The sequence below is a fragment of the Salmo salar genome, chromosome 10, assembly GCF_965601325.2.
Source record: "Salmo salar chromosome 10, fSalSal1, whole genome shotgun sequence".
NCBI classification, from domain to species: Eukaryota; Metazoa; Chordata; class Actinopteri; order Salmoniformes; family Salmonidae; genus Salmo; species Salmo salar.
The window spans coordinates 13,569,932-13,592,500 of record NC_138300.1 but is presented as its reverse complement, the minus strand read 5'-3'; the positions used below and the strand labels follow the sequence as shown (position 1 = coordinate 13,592,500).

At 44.4% G+C, this 22,569-nt stretch overlaps 2 protein-coding genes across 3 annotated transcripts in view; one reads left to right on the top strand and one right to left on the bottom strand.

The window, feature by feature from the left end:
• Window positions 1-16,158, top strand: part of LOC106613535 (uncharacterized) — a 123,078-nt gene extending 106,920 nt beyond the window's left edge. The window contains exons 9-11 of the mRNA XM_014215897.3: window positions 13,213-13,355; window positions 14,781-14,939; window positions 15,255-16,158. Of these exons, the coding sequence (XP_014071372.1) occupies window positions 13,213-13,355; window positions 14,781-14,939; window positions 15,255-15,391 (439 nt within the window). The 3' untranslated portion in view covers window positions 15,392-16,158. The remainder of the gene's footprint in view (window positions 1-13,212; window positions 13,356-14,780; window positions 14,940-15,254) is intronic.
• A 70-nt stretch (window positions 16,159-16,228) lies between these two features.
• LOC106613536 (very long chain fatty acid elongase 4) lies at window positions 16,229-20,932 on the bottom strand. 2 transcript variants are annotated; one of them, XM_014215899.3, is made up of 8 exons: window positions 20,655-20,932; window positions 20,166-20,229; window positions 19,416-19,603; window positions 19,202-19,282; window positions 19,053-19,109; window positions 18,722-18,836; window positions 17,559-17,686; window positions 16,229-17,219 (listed from the first exon to the last, which is right to left on the bottom strand). In XM_014215899.3, exons 1-8 carry the CDS (start codon window positions 20,826-20,828, stop codon window positions 17,052-17,054), a joined length of 975 nt encoding a protein of 324 aa, XP_014071374.2. In that variant the 5' UTR covers window positions 20,829-20,932; the 3' UTR covers window positions 16,229-17,051. The 2 variants fall into 2 exon arrangements, with proteins under 2 accessions (XP_014071374.2, XP_014071375.1); XM_014215900.3 differs by lacking the exon at window positions 20,655-20,932 and adding an exon at window positions 20,435-20,653.
• Window positions 20,933-22,569: the final 1,637 nt, after the last annotated feature.

Here is a 22,569-nt window from a genome sequence, read left to right as displayed (position 1 = left end):
AAGAATAGTTTTACATAAGCATGGTGTGTGTGTGTTTGTGTGTGTGGATGTGCGCGCTTGCGTGCAGTGAGATGTCATGTTAGGCCAGGCCCTTTCTGGAAGGTGCTGTGTTTTGTCAAACATTAAAACAGCAGGAATAGAACTCTGTAGAATTACAATGTGGTTTCAGGATTCCTTGGTAAGTAGTACTACATACACACACAGTTACTGCCACTAGGAGAGAGATGCAAAGTGTGTTGTTAGGATATTGTAACACCGGTTAGACAACACACACTTACAGTTGATATAGGAAGTTTACATCCACTTAGGTTGGAGTCATTAAAACTCGTTTTTCAACCACTGCACAAATTTCTTGTTAACAAATTATAGTTTTGGCAAGTCGGTTAGGACATTAGGACATGTGCATGACAAAAGTAATTTTTCCAACAATTGTTTACAGACAGATTATTTCACATATAATTCAAGGTATCACAATTCCAGTGGGTCAGAAGTTTACATACACTAAGTTGACTGTGCCTTTAAACATCTTGGAAAAGTCCAGAAAATGATGGCATGGCTTTAGAAGCTTCTGATTGGCTAATTGACATCATTTGAGTAAATTGGAGGTGTACCTGTGGATGTATTTCAAGTCCTACCTTCAAACTCAGTGCCTTTGCTTGACATCATGGGAAAATCTAAAGAAATCAGCCAAGACCTCAGAAAATAATTGTAGACCTCCACAAGTCTGGTTCATCCTTGGGAGCAATTTCCAAATGCCTGAAGGTACCACGTTCATCTGTACAAACAATAGTACGCAAATATAAAGACCATGGGACCACGCAGCCGTCGTACTGCTCAGGAAGGAGACTCGTTCTGTCTCCAAGAGATGAACGTACTTTGGTGCGAAAAGTGCAAGGTAATTCCAGAACAACAGCAAAGGACCTTGTGAAGATGCTGGAGGAAAGAGGTACAAAAGTATCCATATCCAAAGTAAAACGAGTCCTATATCGACATAACCTGAAAGGCCGCTCAGCAAGGAAGAAGCCATTGCTCCAAAACCGCCATAAAAAAACCAGACTACGGTTTGCAATTGCACATGGGGACAAAGATCATACTTTTTGAAGTATGATCTGGTCTGATGAAACAAAAATATAACTGTTTGGCCATAATGACCATCGTTATGTTTGGAGGAAAAAGGGGGATGCTTGCAAGCCGAAGAACACCATCCCAATCGTAGAGCACGGGGGTGGCAGCATCATGTTGTGGGGTGCTTTGCTGCAGGAGGGACTTGTGCACTCCACAAAATAGATGGCATCATGAGGGAGGAAAATTATGTGGATATATTGAAGCAACATCTCAAGACATGAGTCAGGAAGTTAAAGCTTGGTCGCAAATGGGTCTTCCAAATGGACAATGACCCCAAGCATACTTCCAAAGTTGTGGCAAAATGGCTTAAGGACAACAAAGTCAAGGTATTGGAGTGGCCATCACAAAGTGTGTGCGTGCAAGGAGGCCTACAAACCTGACTCAGTTACACCATCTCTGTCAGGAGGAATGGGCCAAAATTCACTCAAATTATTGTGGGAAGGTTGTGGAAGGCTACCCGAAATGTTTGACCCAAGTTAAACAATTTAAAGGCAATGCTACCAAATACTAATTGAGTGTATGTAAACTTCTGATCCACTGGGAATGTGATGAAAGAAATAAAAGCTGAAATAAATCATTCTCTCTGCTATTATTCTGACATTTCACATTCTTAAAATAAAGTGGTGATCCTAACAGGCCTAAAACAGGGAATTTTTGCTTGGATTAAATGTCAGGAATTGTGAAAGACTGAGTTTAAATATATTTGTCTAAGGTGTATGTAAACTTCCGACTTCAACTGTAGGTACACACACACCCACCAACATGATGAGATATTGGAAGTGAGACAGGGGTCTGTTTTTCAGTAAGGTTGATGAGGACCATCTGAAATATACCACTGTGAGTGGATGATGTAAGTGGAGAAATCTTCCTCAGTTTCCATACCAATGAAGATAAAGTGCCTAAGTGATCGTTCTTGTCCACGCCTGTCTCTTTGCCCACCCAAAGCTCCTACTTGTACGTCTGTGATGCGATGACAGCGTTTCATTGCGAGAATTGCAGCAATTTGTGGATTTCATCAAATTTATTAAATTGCGATACCTGACCAAAAATGCATGTACTATACACATACATACAGTAACTGTACAGATTTATCTGCCCATCTGAGAGAGAGAGCTGTGCCAGGACCTACAACAAGCTGGGTATGAAACGTCTACTCACATTTGCCTGAAGATTGAGCATTTGATTTACATGTTTAAAGCCTTGAGTATACAGGCCACTGCCAAAGTCAATAGCCGTGCAGCACTTGTTTTTCCCAAACGGTTTAGCAGGACATTCAACATTTTGACAAAATGATCTAACTAACCTGACTCTAGTGCTGCGGCAGCCTCTGACCTCATAGTTAAATGTGTTTACTCTGGCTCAAATGGGCCATTTAGACAAATTTGACTTTGTAAATATCAGTGTCATTTTTCTGAAGCTGATATTAAAATATGCCAGTTAAAATATGATTTCTGTGATCCGTGGCATGCATATGGAGCTCGGAGCAGGAGCTAGAGACACTCGGGGCTTCTCTCACAGACACGGCCATTCTACAGTTGGTGAGGGGCTTGTAAGCGACGATGGGTGGTAAAGGTTGTCATTCAGTGCCTCTTTACCATATGCCGTTCTATAATTACAGGGGCAGGGCAGACAGAATTTTTCCAGTGTATTGATATTAGAGCCCCTCTGCAAATATTAGTTTGACATGGTTTGATACCTTGTGGAGTACATGGAGCTGTGATTGACACAATCTAATTGAATTAGAGTGGCTGCAGAGACGGCATTAAGAGATACGGTTCTGAAGGGAGACAGTCATTCATAGTCAGCGAGTAACTCAATGCCATCAATCCATCCATCCATCCCTCCCTCCATTCATTATCACCCCTAAATCATCTGCGCAGAGTATCAATCTCCCAAGTCAAACAAAACCATTCCATCATAGTCATTAATTCAACAGACAGGCCAGAGTAATATATACGTTTCTGGACGTGGTAGTAGTAGGACTAGTCGTGGTTTTGAACTGCCTTTGCTAAATGGCTGATTCAAAGAACAATTCAGACAATTCAAAAGTCAAAATTCCTTCACCAGGGATGGCATTTATGTAGTGTTTCAGTGTTTCCTCCAGTGTTTTCAGAGGTTATCTCACTAAAACCAACAGAGAGCTTTTATCGGCCAGGAAAAGCTCCTTGAGTGCTTCGTCTTGGGCCGTAGGGTTAGCTTAGCTCAGCACGGCCCGTCTCTCACGCGTGGCTTTAGCGCGCTAACCAGAACCAGGCGCGTTCCCACCGTCCCGCGCCAAGCCGCCCATGCCCATCCATCAGAGGGGCTTAATGGTGGGCCGCCGAGGGGGGACAGAAGGGGATCTGATCCATGGTCCCCAGTGGGACAGGAAGGGCAGGTGAAGGAAGACGAACGAGGAGCAGAGTAACTTTCTTCATGAATCTTCATCCTGAGCATCCATCTCTTTTCCGTCTTTCTTCCCATCTTTCCATCCCCCTCAACTCTGTAGACAGAACCAAGCCTTAGAGGACAGATCCTAGAACGGCGAAGGATTGCGTCACTGCCAATTGTATTTTTTGCTTGTTATAGATTGTGCTGATAACGTCCATGTCCTCCTTACATACCTGCTTGTGTTGTAGGAATGTGAATCATTTTGACTGGATTGTTTTAGCCCCAGGGTGATGTTACAGTGTCCAAGTTGGAATGCATAGTCCTGATCCATTTGCTCTGTCGTAGAAGTTCTTGAAGCCAAGTTTATTGCAGGGCTCAGTCTATGTCTACTGAATCAAATCATATTCCCGGAATCAAATCAAAGTTTATTTGTCACATGCGCCGAATACAACAGGTGTAGACTTTACAGTGAAATGCTTACTTACAAGCCCTAACCAAAAGTGCAATTTTTAAGTAAAAAATAGGTATTAGGTAAACAATAGATAAGTAAAGGGGGTTACCGGTACAGAGTCAATGTGTGGTTAGTCGGGCTAATTGAGGTAGTATGTACATGTAGGTATAGTTAAAGTGACTATGCATAGATGATAAACAGAGAGTAGCAGCAGCGTAAAAGAGGGGTTGGCGGACACACACACACACACACACACACACACACACACACACACACACACACACACACACACACACACACACACACACACACACACACACACACACACACACACACACACACACACACACACACACACACACACACACACACACACACACACACACACACGCCGTCACACAATGCAAATAGCCCGGATAGCCATTTGATCAGGAGTCTTATGGCTTGGGGGTAAAAGTTGTTTGAGAATCTTTTTGTCCTAGACTTGGCACTCCGGTACCGCTTGCCGTGCGGTAGCAGAGAGAACGGTCTATGACTGGGGTGGCTGGGGTCTTTGACAATTTTTAGGGCCTTCCTCTGACACTGCCTGGTGTAGAGGTCCTGGATGGCAGGCAGCTTAGCCCCAGTGATGTACTGGGCCGTACGCACTACCCTCTGTAGTGCCTTGCGGTCGGAGGCCGAGCAGTTGCCGTACCAGGCAGTGATGCAACCAGTCAGGATGCTCTCGATGTTGCAGCTGTAGAACCTTTTGAGGATCTGAGGACCCATGCCAAATCTTTTCAGTCTCCTGAGGGGGAATGGGTTTTGTCTTGGGTTTTGTCACGGCTGTCTTGGTGTGCTTGGAACATTCTAGTTTGTTGGTGATGTGGACACCAAGGAACTTGAAGCTCTCAACCTGCTCCACTACAGCCCTGTTGATGAGAATGGGGGCATGCTCAGTCCTCCTTTTACTGTAGTCCACAATCATCTCCTTTGTCTTGATTACGTTGAGGGATAGGTTGTTATTCTGCCAACACCCAGCCAGGTCTCTGACCTCCACCCTATAGGCTGTCTCGTCGTTATCAGTGATCAGGCCTACCGCGGTTGTGTCGTCTGCAAACTTAATGATGGTGTTGGAGTCGTGCCTGGCCATGCAGTCGTGGGTGAACAGGGAGTACAGGAGGGGACTGAGCACGCAGCCCTGAGTGCCTCCAGTGTTGAGGATCAGCGTGGCAGATGTGTTGCTACCTACCCTCACCACCTAGGGGCGGCAAGTCAGGAAGTCCAGGATCCAGTTGCAAAGGGAGGTGTTTAGTCCCAGGATCCTTAGCTTAGTGATGAGCTTTGAGGGCACTATGGGGTTGAACGCTGAGCTGTAGTCAATGAATAGCATTCTCACGTAGGTGCTCCTTTTGTTCAGGTGGGAAAGGGCAGCGTGGAGTGCAATAGAGATTGCATCATCATGTTCACTTTGACGTATTACCTTAGTCATATTCACTCAGTATTATACATTAGGTTCACTGGGTCATATTCACTAAATCAGGTAAATTGAGTCACAGTCACTGAGCCATAGTCTATCCACTGTACTATTGCCAGTAATCTGAGTCAAAGCTTATCTGGCTGAATGCTCCAAGCAGTGAGGTCCCTCAAACACTTGGCCCTCAGTTCTTTTACACTCACCCCGTCAATCTGAAACGCTCACCCCAACATCTCACCCCAGCCCTCGTCATCCCGCCCCTGATCTCGACCAATAGCCAGTAGCCTATCTGTTAATAGCCTCTATGTCAATCTTTCAGGGGTCAGGGGTTAAACCACTCCTTCACAGCAGAAGAAGGGGTCAGGGACGGCCGGTTGGAAAAAGGCAGTAATGACAGGAGGAGGAGGAGAAGGAGGATGGAGGATTATCAGGGAAGGTGAATACCAGGGGAGAGATTTATACTCGGTGCAGCATATGAAAGATTCCCCTCATTCCTTGAGCCTGAGCGTGCGGCAGCTGGCAGTGATTAGCTTATGATTCACTTTAGCTGCACATAGAGGCTGCTTGTAAAAATATGAACAGTATAACTGTTTCCTGAGTTTGTGCTGACAGCAGCTCCCGGGGGAGCGCCGCTCTCCGCAGAAACACATGGCCGCGGCACTGGGCCCGTGCCAATGGACGGATTAGCCACGCTCGCCGCTAGCAAGCGTTCTAATGCTCTAATGCTAACGCTAGGCAGGGAGAAGACGTTGGTTCGACACTGCGCTGGTTCAAATGGTTCCGTGTGTGTTCAGTGGAGAGGCGTGTGGCTCTCTAAACTCAAGAGGCAGGAGAGCGACAGAGAGGGTTTGCTTTAGGATATGTGGTAGCATAAGAGGAGGCGCATGAGTCCGTGGTTAGTGCATGGTGAGGTTTCAAATAAAAAGGTCTGTATGGACACAGCCTAAATACCTATCTCTAACACATCTTTCTTTTATTAGACATAGCCTTATTTATTCACGTATGTATCCTTTATTTAACCAGGTGATGCCCATTGAGATAAGAATCTATTTTTCAAGGGAGCCCTGGCTGTGCCTGAAACATAATCTGTTCCTGTGGGGTGTAGAAAGGCTGTGCCAGGTGGTAGCACTGGGTGGTACTGACCTAGCTCTCTCACACAGTTAGAGCTATGTCATCCTGGCCTTAGAGGTGAGCAGTCATCTGAGGGCTCCGCTGCCTCCGGCAACTCTCTGTCATCACATTCACAGAGCCCGTACTGCAAACCATATGCATCCATCCACGACACATAGTAACACAGCAACAGTTTATGTGTTGGCATTCTTGAAACGCAACTGGAAAAGGGTACTAAGTGGCTGTTGAATATTTGTGAGGAGATTGGGCCTCTTTATGGAGATTTGCATCTTACTGGTCTGGATATCTGTTTTGTTAAAAGTTAGGCGTTGGGAGCAGAGCAGAAATGTGATATTCGTTTCTGCAAATGGACTAAGTACAATTATTTTTCTAATAAATCTTCAAGAAATAGGCATGATTTTTTGAAGGGGGGTTGAAATGCACTCAGAAGACATCTTACATGTATCACCCAGATCTCCTTTAATACTGTCAAGGGCCTACTGTGTTTTCCATATGTACAGTTGATATCGGAGGTTTACATACACTTAGGTTGGAGTCTTTAAAACTCGTTTTTCAACCACTCCACAAATTTCTTGTTAACATACTATAGTTTTGGCAAGTCGGTTAGGACATCTACTTTGTGCATGACACAAGTAATTTTTCCAACAATTGTTTACAGACAGATTATTTCACTTATAATTCACTGTATCACAATTACAGTGGGTCAGAAGTTTACATACACTAAGTTGACTGTGCCTTTAAACATCTTGGAAAATTCCAGAAAATGATGTCATGGCTTTAGAAGCTTCTGACAGGCTAATTCACATCATTTCAGTCAATTGGAGGTGTACCTGTGGATGTATTTCAAGGCCTACCTTCAAACTCAGTGCCTCTTCTTGACATCATGGGACAATCAAAATAATTTAGCCAAGACCTCCACAAGTCTGGTTCATCCTTGGGAGCAATTTCCAAACACCTGAAGGTACCAGGTTCACCTGTACAAACAATAGTACGCAAGTATAAACACCATGGGACCACGCAGCCGTCATAACGCTCAGGAAGGAGATGCGTTCTGTCTCCTAGAGATGAATGTACTTTGTGCGAAAAGTGCAAATCAATCCCAGAACAACAGCAAAGGACCTTGTGAAGATGCTGAAGGAAATAGGTACAAAAGTATCTATATCCACAGTAAAACACGTCCTATATCGACATAACCTGAAAGGCCACACAGCATGGAAGGAGCCACTGCTCCAAAACCGCCATAAAAAAAGCCAGACTACGGTTTGCAACTGCACATGGGGACAAAGATCGTCCTTTTTGGAGAAATGTCCTCTGGTCTGATGAAACAAAAACAGATCTGTTTGGCCATAATGACCATTGTTATGTTTGGAGGAAAAAGGGGGAGCCTTGCAAGCCGAAGAACACCATCCCAACCGTGAAGCCACGGGGGTGGCAGCATCATGTGGTGGGGGTGCTTTTCTGCAGGAGGGGCTGGTGCACTTCACAAAATAGATGGCATCATGAGGGAGGAAAATTATGTGGATATATTGAAGCAACATCTCAAGACATCAGTCAGGAAGTTAAAGCTTGGTCGCAAATGGGTCTTCCATTTACATTTACATTTAAGTCATTTAGCAGACGCTCTTATCCAGAGCGACTTACAAATTGGTGCATTCACCTTATGATATCCAGTGGAACAACCACTTTACAATAGTGCATCTAAATCTTTTAAGGGGGGGGGGGGGTTAGAAGGATTACTTTATCCTATCCTAGGTATTCCTTAAAGAGGTGGGGTTTCAGGTGTCTCCGGAAGGTGGTGATTGACTCCGCTGTCCTGGCGTCGTGAGGGAGCTTGTTCCACCATTGGGGTGTCAGAGCAGCGAACAGTTTTGACTGGGCTGAGCGGGAACTGTGCTTCCTCAGAGGTAGGGGGGCCAGCAGGCCAGAGGTGGATGAACGCAGTGCCCTTGTTTGGGTGTAGGGCCTGATCAGAGCCTGAAGGTATGGAGGTGCCGTTCCCTTCACAACTCCGTAGGCAATCACCATGGTCTTGTAGCGGATGCGAGCTTCAACTGGAAGCCAGTGGAGAGAGCGGAGGAGCGGGGTGACGTGAGAGAACTTGGGAAGGTTGAACACCAGACGGGCTGCGGTGTTCTGGATGAGTTGTAGGGGTTTAATGGCACAGGCAGGGAGCCCAGCCAACAGCGAGTTGCAGTAATCCAGACGGGAGATGACAAGTGCCTGGATTAGGACCTGCGCCGCTTCCTGTGTGAGGCAGGGTCGTACTCTGCGAATGTTGTAGAGCATGAACCTACAGGATCGGGTCACCGCCTTGATATTAGTGGAGAACGACAGGGTGTTGTCCAGGATCACGCCAAGGTTCTTAGCACTCTGGGAGGAGGAAACAAGGGAGTTGTCAACCGTGATGGCGAGATCATGGAACGGGCAGTCCTTCCCCGGGAGGAAGAGCAGCTCCGTCTTGCCGAGGTTCAGCTTGAGGTGGTGATCCGTCATCCACACTGATATGTCTGACAGACATGCAGAGATGCGATTCGCCGCCTGGTTATCAGAAGGGGGAAAGGAGAAGATTAATTGTGTGTCGTCTGCATAGCAATGATAGGAGAGACCATGTGAGGATATGACAGAGCCAAGTGACTTGGTGTATAGCGAGAATAGGAGAGGCCTAGAACAGAGCCCTGGGGGACACCAGTGGTGAGAGCGCATGGTGCGGAGACAGATTCTCGCCACGCCACCTGGTAGGAGCGACCTGTCAGGTAGGACGCAATCCAAGCGTGGGCCGCGCCGGAGATGCCCAACTCGGAGAGGGTGGAGAGGAGGATCTGATGGTTCACAGTATCAAAGGCAGCAGATAGGTCTAGAAGGATGAGAGCAGAGGAGAGAGAGTTAGCTTTAGCAGTGCGGAGAGCCTCCGTGACACAGAGAAGAGCAGTCTCAGTTGAATGACCAGTCTTGAAACCTGACTGATTAGGATCAAGAAGGTCATTCTGAGAGAGATAGCAGGAGAGCTGGCCAAGGACGGCACGTTCAAGAGTTTTAGAGAGAAAAGAAAGAAGGGATACTGGTCTGTAGTTGTTGACATCGGAGGGATCGAGTGTAGGTTTTTTCAGAAGGGGTGCAACTCTCGCTCTCTTGAAGACGGAAGGGACGTAGCCAGCGGTCAAGGATGAGTTGATGAGCGAGGTGAGGAAGGGGAGAAGGTCTCCGGAAATGGTCTGGAGAAGAGAGGAGGGGATAGGGTCAAGTGGGCAGGTTGTTGGGCGGCCGGCCGTCACAAGACGCGAGATTTCATCTGGAGAGAGAGGGGAGAAAGAGGTCAAAGCACAGGGTAGGGCAGTGTGAGCAGCGGTGTCGTTTGACTTAGCAAACGAGGATCGGATATCGTCAACCTTCTTTTCAAAATGGTTGACAAAGTCATCGGCAGAGAGGGAGGAGGCGGGGGAGGGAGAGGAGGATTCAGAAGGGAGGAGTAGGTAGCAAAGAGCTTCCTAGGGTTAGAGGCAGATGCTTGGAATTTAGAGTGGTAGAAAGTGGCTTTAGCAGCAGAGACAGAAGAGGAGAATGTAGAGAGGAGGGAGTGAAAGGATGCCAGGTCCGCAGGGAGGCGAGTTTTCCTCCATTTCCGCTTGGCTGCCCGGAGCCCTGTTCTGTGAGCTCGTAGTGAGTCGTCGAGCCACGGAGCAGGAGGGGAGGACCGAGCCGGCCTGGAGGATAGGGGACAGAGAAAATCAAAGGATGCAGAAAGGGAGGAGAGGAGGGTTGAGGAGGCAGAATCAGGAGATAGGTTGGAGAAGGTTTGAGCAGAGGGAAGAGATGATAGGATGGAAGAGGAGAGAGTAGCGGGAGAGAGAGAGCGAAGGTTGGAACGGCGCAATACCATCCGAGTAGGGGCAGAGTGAGAAGTGTTGGATGAGAGCAAGAGGGAAAAGGATACTTGTTAGTGGTCGGAGATTTGGAGGGGAGTTGCAATGAGATTAGTGGAAGAACAGCATCTAGTAAAGATGAGGTCAAGCGTATTGCCTGCCTTGTGAGTAGGGGGGGAAGGTGAGAGGGTGAGGTCAAAAGAGGAGAGGAGTGGAAAGAAGGAGGCAGAGAGGAATGAGTCAAAGGTAGACGTGGGGAGGTTAAAGTCACCCAGAACTGTGAGAGGTGAGCCATCCTCAGGAAAGGAACTTATCAAGGCGTCAAGCTCATTGATGAACTCTCCAAGGGAACCTGGAGGGCGATAAATGATAAGGATGTTAATCTTGAAAGGGCTGGTAACTGTGACAGCATGGAATTCAAATGAGGAGATAGACAGATGGGTCAGGGGAGAAAGAGAGAATGTCCACTTGGGAGAGATGAGGATTCCAGTGCCACCACCCCGCTGGCTCGATGCTCTAGGGGTATGCGAGAACACGTGGGCAGACGAAGAGAGAGCAGTAGGAGTAGCAGTGTTATCTGTGGTAATCCATGTTTCCGTCAGCGCCAGGAAGTCTAGGGACTGGAGGGTAGCATAGGCTGAGATGAACTCAGCCTTGTTGGCTGCAGACCGGCAGTTCCAGAGGCTGCCGGAGACCTGGAACTCCACGTGGGTCGTGCGCGCTGGGACCACCAGGTTAGAGTGGCAGCGGCCACGCGGTGTGAAGCGTTTGTATGGCCTGTGCAGAGGGGAGAGAACAGGGATAGACAGACACATAGTTGACAAGCTACAGAAGTGTTGTTTCTTGTATTATTGTCTCTTGTGTCTTTAGAGAACTGTTTCACTTTGATATCCTTTTTCTTCTGTCCTGATTTTCTCTTTCTTTTCTTCTGTTAACTAGATATTCTTTGTTGTTCTTCGTTAGCTAGCTAGCTTCTTCCAAAAGAGTCCCTAGCAACTGCTTAGCAACTGGTAAACAATTCAGCTAGCTAAGATAACTACAATTTTATGAAAAATAGTTATTTTTCAAAAGCCTATCTTCTTTGTTTGTTGCTTGTTTTTTCTCCTATTCAGTCTTGCAGTTTTCTTTTGCTTTTCTCTTCCAAATGGACAATGACCCCAAGCATACTTCCAAAGTTGTGGCAAAATGGCTTAAGGACAACAAAGTCAAGGTATTGGAGTGGCCATCACAAAGCTCTGACCTCAATCCCATAGAAAATGTGTGGGCAGAACTGAAAAAGTGTGTGCGAGCAAGGAGGCCTACAAACCTGACTCAGTTACACCAGCTCTGTTGGGTGAATTTTGGCCCATTCCTCCTAACTTATTGTGGGAAGGTTGTGGAAGGCTACCCGAAACGTTTGACCCAAGTTAAACAATTTAAAGGCAATGCTACCAAATACTAATTGAGTGTATGTAAACTTCTGACCCACTGGGAATGTGATGAAAGAAATAAAAGCTGAAATAAATCATTCTCTCTACTATTATTCTGACATTTCACATTCTTAAAATAAAGTGGTGATCCTAACTGACCTAAGACAGGGAATTTTTACTAGGCTTAAGTGTCAGGAATTGTGGAAAACTGAGTTTAAATGTATTTGGCTAAGGTGAATGTATACTTCCGACTTCAACTGTATATTGTAGAATGCTTCAAAAGAATTATCTGACATGTCCTGTTGTTGGAAATGTAAATGACTGGACACAACAAGAAGAGGTTAGATTAAGAAGGGGAGAGAGTGCAGCTTTCTGAATAGGTAGAAGAACTGAATGGATGACATCCAATTGATGCTTTCTGTGACAGTATTTATGTAAGGTTCCTGGGACAGTATTTATGTAAGAGCGTGTGGTATCCTTTTGACAATCCGCTCTCATAACGCTTGAATGCAATAGAAGTTCACCAAAAACCCACTGTGTTCCATGACTTCTTTCACGTTGATTGCAGGTTTTTCCAACGTTCTAACAGCGTAACCATGTTTCGAATTCAAATGGTTGGAACAAGTTCCCATCTGTTAGTTATAACTCTATTTTAAAAAGCAATTCATCCCCTTGTTGTTGTTTTCCTTCCTCTGTGAAATGCGGTGCACTCAACGCAAAGTGTGACCCTTTGAAGTGTGAACTGAAGAACATGGGAAATACACTCCACAGATCTTTCGGGTATTTGGCACAGTCCCGTCTAGTTGGAGCTATTCTGCTTAACGTTTCTTAACTATTTTCTTGCACACATCTGTGTCTAATACCACCACGGACAAAGCTTTATTTACTTCATCACAATCCAGAAAGCCTATGAGGAAGCATTGGTCGTTGCTTGCCCGCCCCGAGCCGTTCTGTCACAAACATGTCATGCTCATATGCCATCTCTAAAATATTGGAGAAAGTAAACACGAATAGGCTTTCTCCTCCCAGGCCACAAGGCAAGGAGTTAAAGGAAACGGGGAGCTTGGTTTCAGTCGAATGCACGCTCTCGTGTTTGTTGACTTTAGATCGTAACATGTGATAGGTGGAGGAAGTTTCCATTTACTGACTACAGTACATACAGTACAACATGTGTTCTTCAGAGGGGTGTTCAGGACTCTTTAACTGCCCCAGTGTGTCGGTTAGATCATGTGTTGCTGAGTACGTAGCACTTTGATAAAGCGAGACGTTTGATTCAGAGAATCATATGTAACCACAGTTGTTAGAGTGTACACAGGAAATCATTGTCTTGGTGCACTTGAGCATCTGATTATGCACAAATATTTGGAAATTAGACAATGAATTCTGACTCTCGCTCTCGCTCTCCTGCAGGGTGTCGGGTCCTCTCCTCTCCCCAGGGATGAAGGGTACAGGCACTCCTCCTCCCCTGGAGAAGCAGCAGCAGCAGCAGCAACAGCACATCCACCCCCACCACAAGCCCTACTCTCATTACCACCACCAGGCTGCCAGTGACGGTAAGATCAGCCCTGACCAGACTCAATACAACCCAACTGGACTATTTAGTGGGCTGGAAGCCTCAGAGCATTGGTTAAAGATTAAAATGTGTTTTACGCTACCGACTCAACTTTCTGTCATGTAGAATAGATCATGCAAGCAGTTCTATGCAATACATTTCTAACGGCACCTTTTAAAACATTCCATTCCATGGAATAGGCCTCACACTTTACCACCATATAAACATGAAAGGACACAAGTAGAGGAAGCAGTGTCGTAGAATTGGGACGCGGCCCGTAGGTCTGTTAGAGCGTTTAGCGTTGCGCAGAGAGAGAAGATTGCTGTCAGAGAGACAGAGCAGGCGAAACCACAGGCGGAAGCCTCCTCTGCTCTGAATTAGCCAACAAAACGCTGCCTTCTGTAGTCAGCTGTCTCTCTCTCTCAGAGCTCCACCAAGCCTGCTCTAGTTAGCTGTCACTCCAGACCCGCTCCCTAATGCCTTAAACACAGCTTTCCCTGTTAAAGATCTATGCATGGACGTCTCTCAAACCACGCTGTGGTCGGGGAGTTGCGTAAAGCGCTCCAGAAATGGGCTGCTTTCACATTATCATTACTTGAGTAGAAAAAGAGAAGGGGACAATTGACAAATGCTACCACTGAGGAACTGGAAGGGTTAGCGCGCTAACACAAATGTAGCGTTATAATAACTCGAAGCCACACAGTATATGGAATCACTTTGCAAACATAGTAATCACTCCTTAACATACCGTATTGTATGGTCACAAGGAATGCCCCTTTCATACACTTTTATTTCCTTTTCTCCCCCCCCTCTTTACCTCACTCTTACTGACAGTTGTGGCTGCTTTGCGTGATGTATTGTTGTCTCTACCTTCTTGCCCTTTGTGCTGTTGTCTGTGACCAATAATGTTTGTACGCTGTTTTGTGCTGCTGCCATGTTGTGCTGCTACCATGTTGTGCTGCTAACATGTTGTCATGTTGTGTTGCTACCGTTGCTGTGTTTTCATGTGTTGCTGCCATGCTATGTTGTTGTCTTAGGTGTCTCTTTATGTAGTGTTGTGTTGTCTCTCTTGTCCTGATGTGTGATTTGTCCTATTTTTTTATTTCATTTATTTTTATTTTTAATCCCCCGGCCCCGCAGGAGGCCTTTTGCCTTTTGGTAGGCCGTCATTGTAAATAAGAATTTGTTCTAAACTGACTTGCCTGACTTGCCTAAATAAAGGTTAAATAAATAAATCAAATGAATAAATAGAAATAGATTGACTAAAACATGACTAAAACAGGTATTCCCATTCAAGTCTTTGGGTCTAGCAGACATATTTAGTGTATCCATGAGTGTTTCAGTTAAATTGCCATGGGGTGAAGGGCTTTTCCCAGTCTAGTAATTCTATTTCAATTCTTCACTCTCTCCTTCCTTCTCGCCGTAGATTACCAAGGCAGCTTTCAGAGCTGCTTCCATTTTGGAGACTCCTACAGAATGGAGCAGTCTGTGAGTGGTGTTCACTTACCGGCGGACTCACATGGCTACACTTCCCACCAACACAACGGCTTCCACATGTCCAGCACCAGCGGTGGCTCTGCGGCAGGTGAGACTCTAGGATATATCACCTCTACTTCCTCCTTTTCATCCTCCTCCTCTGACATTTCACGTGCTTCCCTGTCATTAGTCTCCATCTCACCCCTTTTTTATGCAATTTAGTGTTTATTCTGTCTTTTCACCTACTTCTTCACTTCCTAAACAAGAAGTATCTTGTATGTGCCTGTGTGATAAAGCAATTTAGGACTTTTTAAAGACAGAATTCTTTTGATATCTTGATGTCGGTTAGGTCAACCACACACACACACACCTAAGCGTAGCATCAAAGCTTGTATCTAAGGAGTCATGACTTCTCCTCCCTCAGGCTTCAGCTTGGCCCAGGACCTCCAGGGGCCAGGGGGGTGCCAGTTCTCCTCCAGCCCAGAGGAGAGCATCTTCTTCCAGGTGAACAGCTTCGACCGCAGCCTGAGCCAGATGTCCTCTGTCTACACAGAGACATAGAGGACCGGATGCTGCCCTATGTACCGCTATACTGGCCTCTCATGGAATATGCATTTCAATACTCTGAAGTGGTAGCCTTTCCTTGGTCTCCGTTTGAGTTTGTACTGATCTAGAGGAACAAGCTGAGTGAAAGCAAGCCAATCGGAAGCTTCCAGACCTCTGTGTTGCTTTTTTTGTTAGATCAGGGTGGATAAGGGGAGGGAAGGGGGACAAGGAAAGGCAATTTTAGAGTATTGAGATAGACTCTAGTATAATAAGTTATTCCATGGTTCCGCTGGTCAATGGCCATTCTTTGTAGCTTTTTCTACTGCTCTGAAAGAACTCAGTCGTAACTCTGTAGTACGACAGAGCTCCCGACAGCCCTGCCCGAACAGACACCACATGGACTCAGACGCATCCAAATGGACACATTTCAAATGGAGACATGACCTACTCCAGAACTCCCTCCTCTTTCTCTCTCCTTCTCTGTCTCTACATCATTCAATCTACTAAGAACTGAAATGTAGACAAATATATATCATGTTGCCGTGTTGTTTTTAACAGTGGGGGGAAAAAATGTATTCTTTGCATTCCTTTATTTGTTTTTTTGTGTTTGTTTATTTGTTTGAACTGTCTGGACGGTTTGGTGGATGGTCATTCGTGAAATATTCTGGAACACAGTCAAATCTACTCTGTCATGTGTATAAATGTACAGTTTGTTTAAAGCGATCTTCTGAATGTTTGTTATTCCCAAGTTTAAGAAATAAATACTATTACAATAATACAAACGGTGACTCTTTCCTTCTTACGGTGGTATGCACATCCGTGGAACTATCGCAGGTGCAGGGTAATGCCATGTCATAGTAAAAGAAGAAGACCATTTTAATTATGGGAGCATTCAAATAAAACAGTGTTCAGGTATTCTTCTCATTTCCTGATGATCCTCACTTAGTGTTATTACATGGTTATAGCACAAAGTACATGATCCTTGCCTAATTACAAGTTTCAAATAACTAAAGCACAATATATCTGCTGTACTTTAAAATGTATGTGCCCAAGATATAACCAGCAGCACTACATAAAGTAGTGTATACATATGGGAATTTTCAAGTGGCAGACAAATTAGAAAACGGCAAACAGTTTCTACTACAGTTTGACACGCTGGTAAGTGAAGCACCAACCATAGACAGACTCTGCCCTCTTGTGGGCATTCTCAAATGCTGCAAGCAGGCGTACAAACCAAAACGTTTCACGCTGACAATCTGAAAAGTAATGCCGTTGTATTGAGACAACCTGCAAAATGTCTCCTCTGACTCTATATTGAAGTTGTAGAGTGCATACGTGACAAACAAAAATACCCATGTCAGTCCCTTTCCTTTCAATGAATGACAAAGGTGTTTTCATTGGTTCACAGCCAGTCAAGGTCATCAACAACGCACTGGGCACACACTGGTTGAATCGACGTCGTTTCCACGCAATTTAAATGAAATTACGTTGAACCAATGTGGAGTAGACGTTGAATTGACGTCTGCCCAGTGGGAAGTAGAGACCATAGGGAACATTGTAGAATGCTTCACAAAAATAACGCATCTCCAGATACTGTATTAAAAAAAATTACGTTTGACAGTGAATTTAATTCAGGTCCAGCAAGACACTGTGAGTGCATGATTGTCCATATCCTTTATGTCTTCTTACTCTTCCTGTTGAGGTAGCTCTGATAGTAGAAGTTGCTGAAGAGAGCAATGAGACTGACACAGTAGGCAAACACCACAGCATTCATGGAGTCTGGGAAGTCACACTCAGTGAAGAGGTTGTAGCCAGTGTGAGTGGTCAACAGGACAAACTGGAGCTGAAACACCAGTCGGCAGAACATTGGTTCGGGTTCAGAAAGTTTTCAGATACCTTATACACTATATCCATTCATAGACGTAACATGATCTGTTTTGTACCAATACCCTAAGCTCCCAAAGAATCTTATCCACAGACTCAAAGCGCCAGTTTCCTGGACACAGATTAAGCCTAGTCCTGGATTAAAAAGCATGCTCAAAGAAGTTTCTCCATTGAAGTAGCTTTTTCATCCACGATTAGGCTTAACCTAGGTTCAGGATACGAGGCCCAAGTGCAAGCCTACCCACTTTATGTTTATGCCCTACTAGATGAATACCGAGCTGAAGCTAAAGCCACTAACCAGCTGCAGCGAGGTCAGATAGCGCTTCCACCATAAGTACTTCTGCGTGTGAGGCCCCAGGGCAGCCAGTCCGTAGTAAGAGTACATCACGATGTGCACAAAGGTATTGAGCAGGCCGATGAAGAACGCTATGAGGAGACAGAGGAACACGAAACATCTCAGCCATCTGCTGCACGACCTCTACGTCATGACAGGTTTGGACAATTTGTTATAGGATACCCTTGTGATACTATTATGAATATTCTCCCAGGTAATGAGAAGTTGCCAACCCGGGAGTGGATAACAAAATGTTATAAGATGGTAATGAAGCAGGTATTGAACAAATCTATGACATTAACAAGTATGGCCCAGAGTTTTTCCTGGTCAGGACATGTGATCAGGAAAAACTCCTGGGGCTGCGGTCCAAACACTTAAGACACACCCTATCCCCTCAGCCCTCAAATGAAGCGGACACTTCTGATGAAGTATCATGACGTCTGACGAGTGTACACTTGCGGGGCGAGGGAGGAAGGAATGATTTTTAAGTGGAACACACTTGCCCGGAAATTCGTCACTTGTTCATCCCGCGATGATTGTGTTTTCAGCCACCGGTAGTTTGGGGGTGCTTTTTATGCGCTACAGTCAATTATGAGTGCTTGTCTACTTATATTAAATATATCATTATTAATATACGCCTACTGTATGATAGCTAGCAAATTAATTAGGTAACTAACGTTAGCCTGCCTAGCTGGAACTTATGAAGGAAAAATGTTTTATTTCTACAATTTCCAAAAGCTAACCAAACAAAAACATATTTACTTTTTACGAGACACAATTTCTAACTTATTTGCATTCGTTTTTACTTACACTTGTATGTTGACTTCTCCATTGATGTTGTTTTTAAGTTTTCGCTGACTTTTCTTAGCGGATGTACAATCGTAGTGAATTGAATTATGGGGAGTTTCGGGCCCCGGAGTGAACATAATTGTACACCCACAAAGGCGACTAAAAACGAGGGCTGAGGGGCTTATGTTGCAAACTTCCCTTGCTTGGCTAGTCATTTGGACCGCCCTCCAAGATGGCGACGGGGATTCCCCCAAGGGCATAAGGTGAGGGTAAGTGGACAAGGGTGTATCTTTTAAATGTTTGGACCGCAGCCCTAGTCTTTGTCATGCTAGACTTACATTGGCCTCCAGCCAGATACTTGACCCCTGCCCACCAGTTGAAGATCATGGTGCCATGGTGATAGACATGCAGGAAAGTCAGCTGACTGTTCTTCTTCCTCAGGATGAAGAACACCTGCCAATTAACAATTTGAAATGGGTTTAGAATGGGCTTCTAGTGTTTCTCTTGACTGATGCTAATCCTGGCCTGGGATATATTCGTTAGCGCATACTGTAAGAAAAAGTTTTGGAACGGAAAACAAATGTTTATTAAGTAGTCACTCCCCATTTCAGTACTTTTTCCTCCGTTTGGTGCCTAGTGAATACGACCCTGATTTTCAATGTGCTTTACCGTGTCAGCCAATTCTATGACCTTGGAGAAGAAAAACCACCAGCATACTTTGGCCATCTGGTGAAGAAAGAGAGTTAGGCCAGTTAAGTCAACTATATCAGGGGTCCAACGGTGGTTGTACAATAGGGAGTTTTCAGATGCACTCTCACCCTCATCGCCAGTGGACTAGTGCTGTAATCCACAGGTTGACACAGGTAACTGTAGTTAGACAGCAAGGACGTGACCAAGAACTGCAACATCAAAACACTTATAAGTCAGGTGAAACATGTCATTATAAAGCATAATGAGTCCCAGTTCTGTGGCTGCCACAAAACACACACACACACACGCACACACACACTGATGGGAGTAGGAATAGCACACCTCGTGGAACATGTAGACAGACAGGCAGACCATGGCGAAGTTGTAGACAATGAGTACAGCCTTGAGATCAACTGGTTCCCTGCGTTTCATCAGCTTGGGCCCAGCCCAGACCACACCAAGATAGAGGAGGAATATAAAGGCCACTGGCATGGGGGAGTAGACCAGTAGCCATGGGTCTGTCCTTTTATCTGAAACACATCACTGTAGTACTAATACATACAACTGAGTCATATTCACTAGGCACCAAACAGAAGAAAGCGGACTGAAACAGGAAGGGGCTACCTGAACTTGTCCAATAAGAGCCACTCATTTCCACTTTCTGTTGCAAGATGTTTGGCTACGGTTTGAAACGGAGTGCACTAATGAATACAACCCTGGAGATGGATTTATTGTATTTGTAGTAGCCTATATTCTGATATCTGTTGACTGTGTGAGGGAGGCTAGTGATGCATGTTCTACAGTGTGTGTATCAATTGCAACTAGATAATCCAATTTTCATGTCAGTCCTGTGATGTACTGTGTTCTTGGCCACAAAGCAGCCATTATGTAGGAATTGGCTGCATTGCAAGCTGTGATACACATCCACCATTTCATTCACTACCCCTTCACACTATAACAGCACAATGTGACAACACCTTAGGCTTTATTTTCTCCTGATAAACAGGCTGAAAGAAATGAGTGCACGTTTAATTCAAATACAGTGTATAACAGTAGCCTATCATAAAGACTGTACACAAATTCTGCAAATACCTCCATTCTCTAAAATCCACTGGCGCATGGACTGAACGCTTTGCCATGTTGAAGCCATTTGACACTGTTGGAACAGAACGTTGGTCATTGATAATTAACGACGGAGTTCACTCTTTGCATAATCAAGTTGTGAGACAGACCACACAACGACCAAAGTGTAGGATTTACACTTTCCCATTCTTTATATCTTGGTCAGTCTGATACAATTCACTGAATCACCAAACAATTTGTCAATTTCTTGCACATTAGAGAGACGCAGTATAACCAACCTCGATGCATCTGACAAACATTCAGTGGACTTTAAACATTGTTTTAGTACGGAAGTAATCACATCGTTAGCGTACATTTCATTAGGCTTCTTTGCGTTTCACGCGCGCGCCATAAATTCATATAGTTATAAAAGTCCATATTTGTGAAGATATTTATGTTAAGCTTTTCGCACGAATAAATAAAATAGAGAGCTGTGCTACGTGAATGAACTGCACTTACCCGACTAAAGCGTTGGACTGGTGACAGCGCAAGCTCCACACAGCATTTTGATTGGACATTGCGACAGCAGCTCATATAGGCAGGTATCGCAAAGTTCTTCAAGAATATGGAATTCGCAGTCGTTATTGACCATTTGAGCTTGCGTTCAGCAAGACGAAACCGAAAGGCTGCCATAATATTTATGGAGGCTACATAAAAAAAATAAACCACATAATGTTTTGTTTCAATTATTTCATTGTGCTCAAGATGGTGATGATGGTATGCTAGATAAACAACAACAAAGAAGACATACTGTACCTTCCAGTTTTAGTCTGTCTACATGTCTTTAGTCTCTTCAATGCATGTGTATCTTTGATTATATCATATGACGGCCCGAGACAAACGACACCAGGGTCAAAATCATTAAAAGTGTTATTTTTTTGTCCTCAAGATAAATCATTCAAAATTGTATATAAAATAATATACACTGGATCAAAAAGGATCCTTATGTGTGTATGCCTGAATGATAATAGAAGCATAGTGGCATAGACTTCAAAGTAAATTTGATACATTTTAAACTATTTTATTTCAGTGGAAGGAGGCAATTTTTCAATGTTCTAAGTGCTGCTCAATCAACTTCAACGAGAATAATTAGGAATAAATGTATACATAAAAAAATATATATTTCCTAATTTTCTTAATTAAATGTTATCCTATGTATAGTCTTTATGTAAAATGCTGCACTTTTAATAAGAATATTGACTATTTTCTGTACGTCCTCAAAGTCGTTGTCCACCCTGTTACATTGTGGTTACTGGCACTTTAAGAAAATATATATTTTCTACAATGACATCACAAACAGGAAATTATGTCATTTCCTTGGCAGGAGTTTAAACAACTGTGGTGAACCTGTTGAGTATCTAGATTTCATACTATTACATTTTCATCATTATATGTTGGTGATGTGATGTGGGAAAGCATAACCGTAATTGAAAATAAGAATTTGATCTTAACTAGTTAAATAAAGGTAAAATATAAAAAAATAACATGTCCACCCTGTTAAGCAAATTTACAAAAGACGTTAATCGAATTTCATAATTTCAAAATATATTTGTCAAACAATGCAAATTTCTTTTCAAGTGGCAACCATTATACTCGCTTCATCACAATCACTTGGAGCATAGTTGCTAATTTTAGCTCAAAATGTCCACCCTGTTATCCATGTACACGTAACAGAGTGGACATGCACTCAACAGGGTAACAGAGTGGACATGCACTCAACAGGGTGGACAAATGGATATCTTGCAGTAATGGGTTGCAAAATATGTTTTTCTTCATAAATTGTATCACATAATTACAGTGTATATATAGCATGTATTGTATTTTAAGAATACATATCAATTGAATCAAGTCGTTCTGAAGGAATGGCAACTCCTTTTAGAGTGCCAAAGTGCCAAAGCTTGTGCGTTGCTGCAGTCCCAAACACCCCCCCTCAACTCCTGAAAATCAACCTGGGCTCCTCTCCTCCTCTGTGGAGATGTTCTTCATTACTGAGAGTGATGTTGAGGCAAGAGCATAGGATAGTGGCATGTTGGACTGTCCTTGTTTTCAGCTCAAAAAGGCAACTCTGGGTGACCCTGCATTATCTAGCCAGCTCCCTGCATCTCACGACAAGGCTGACACCGAATGGCGACCTGTCACCATTGAACTTAATCACGTAGGGGAGTGGTGTGTTGTCAATTATGACCATGAAGGATACCCTGGGATCATCATAGATGTAGAGGAACATCACATTAAGGTGAAGTGCATGCACCGGAATGGCATCAACAACTTCTTCTGGCCAAGTCCAAAGGAACATATTTGTTGGTACTCTGAAGGACAGATAATTTGTCTGATGCCAGAGCCACAGCCTGTTAATAAAACTCTCTGTGCAGAT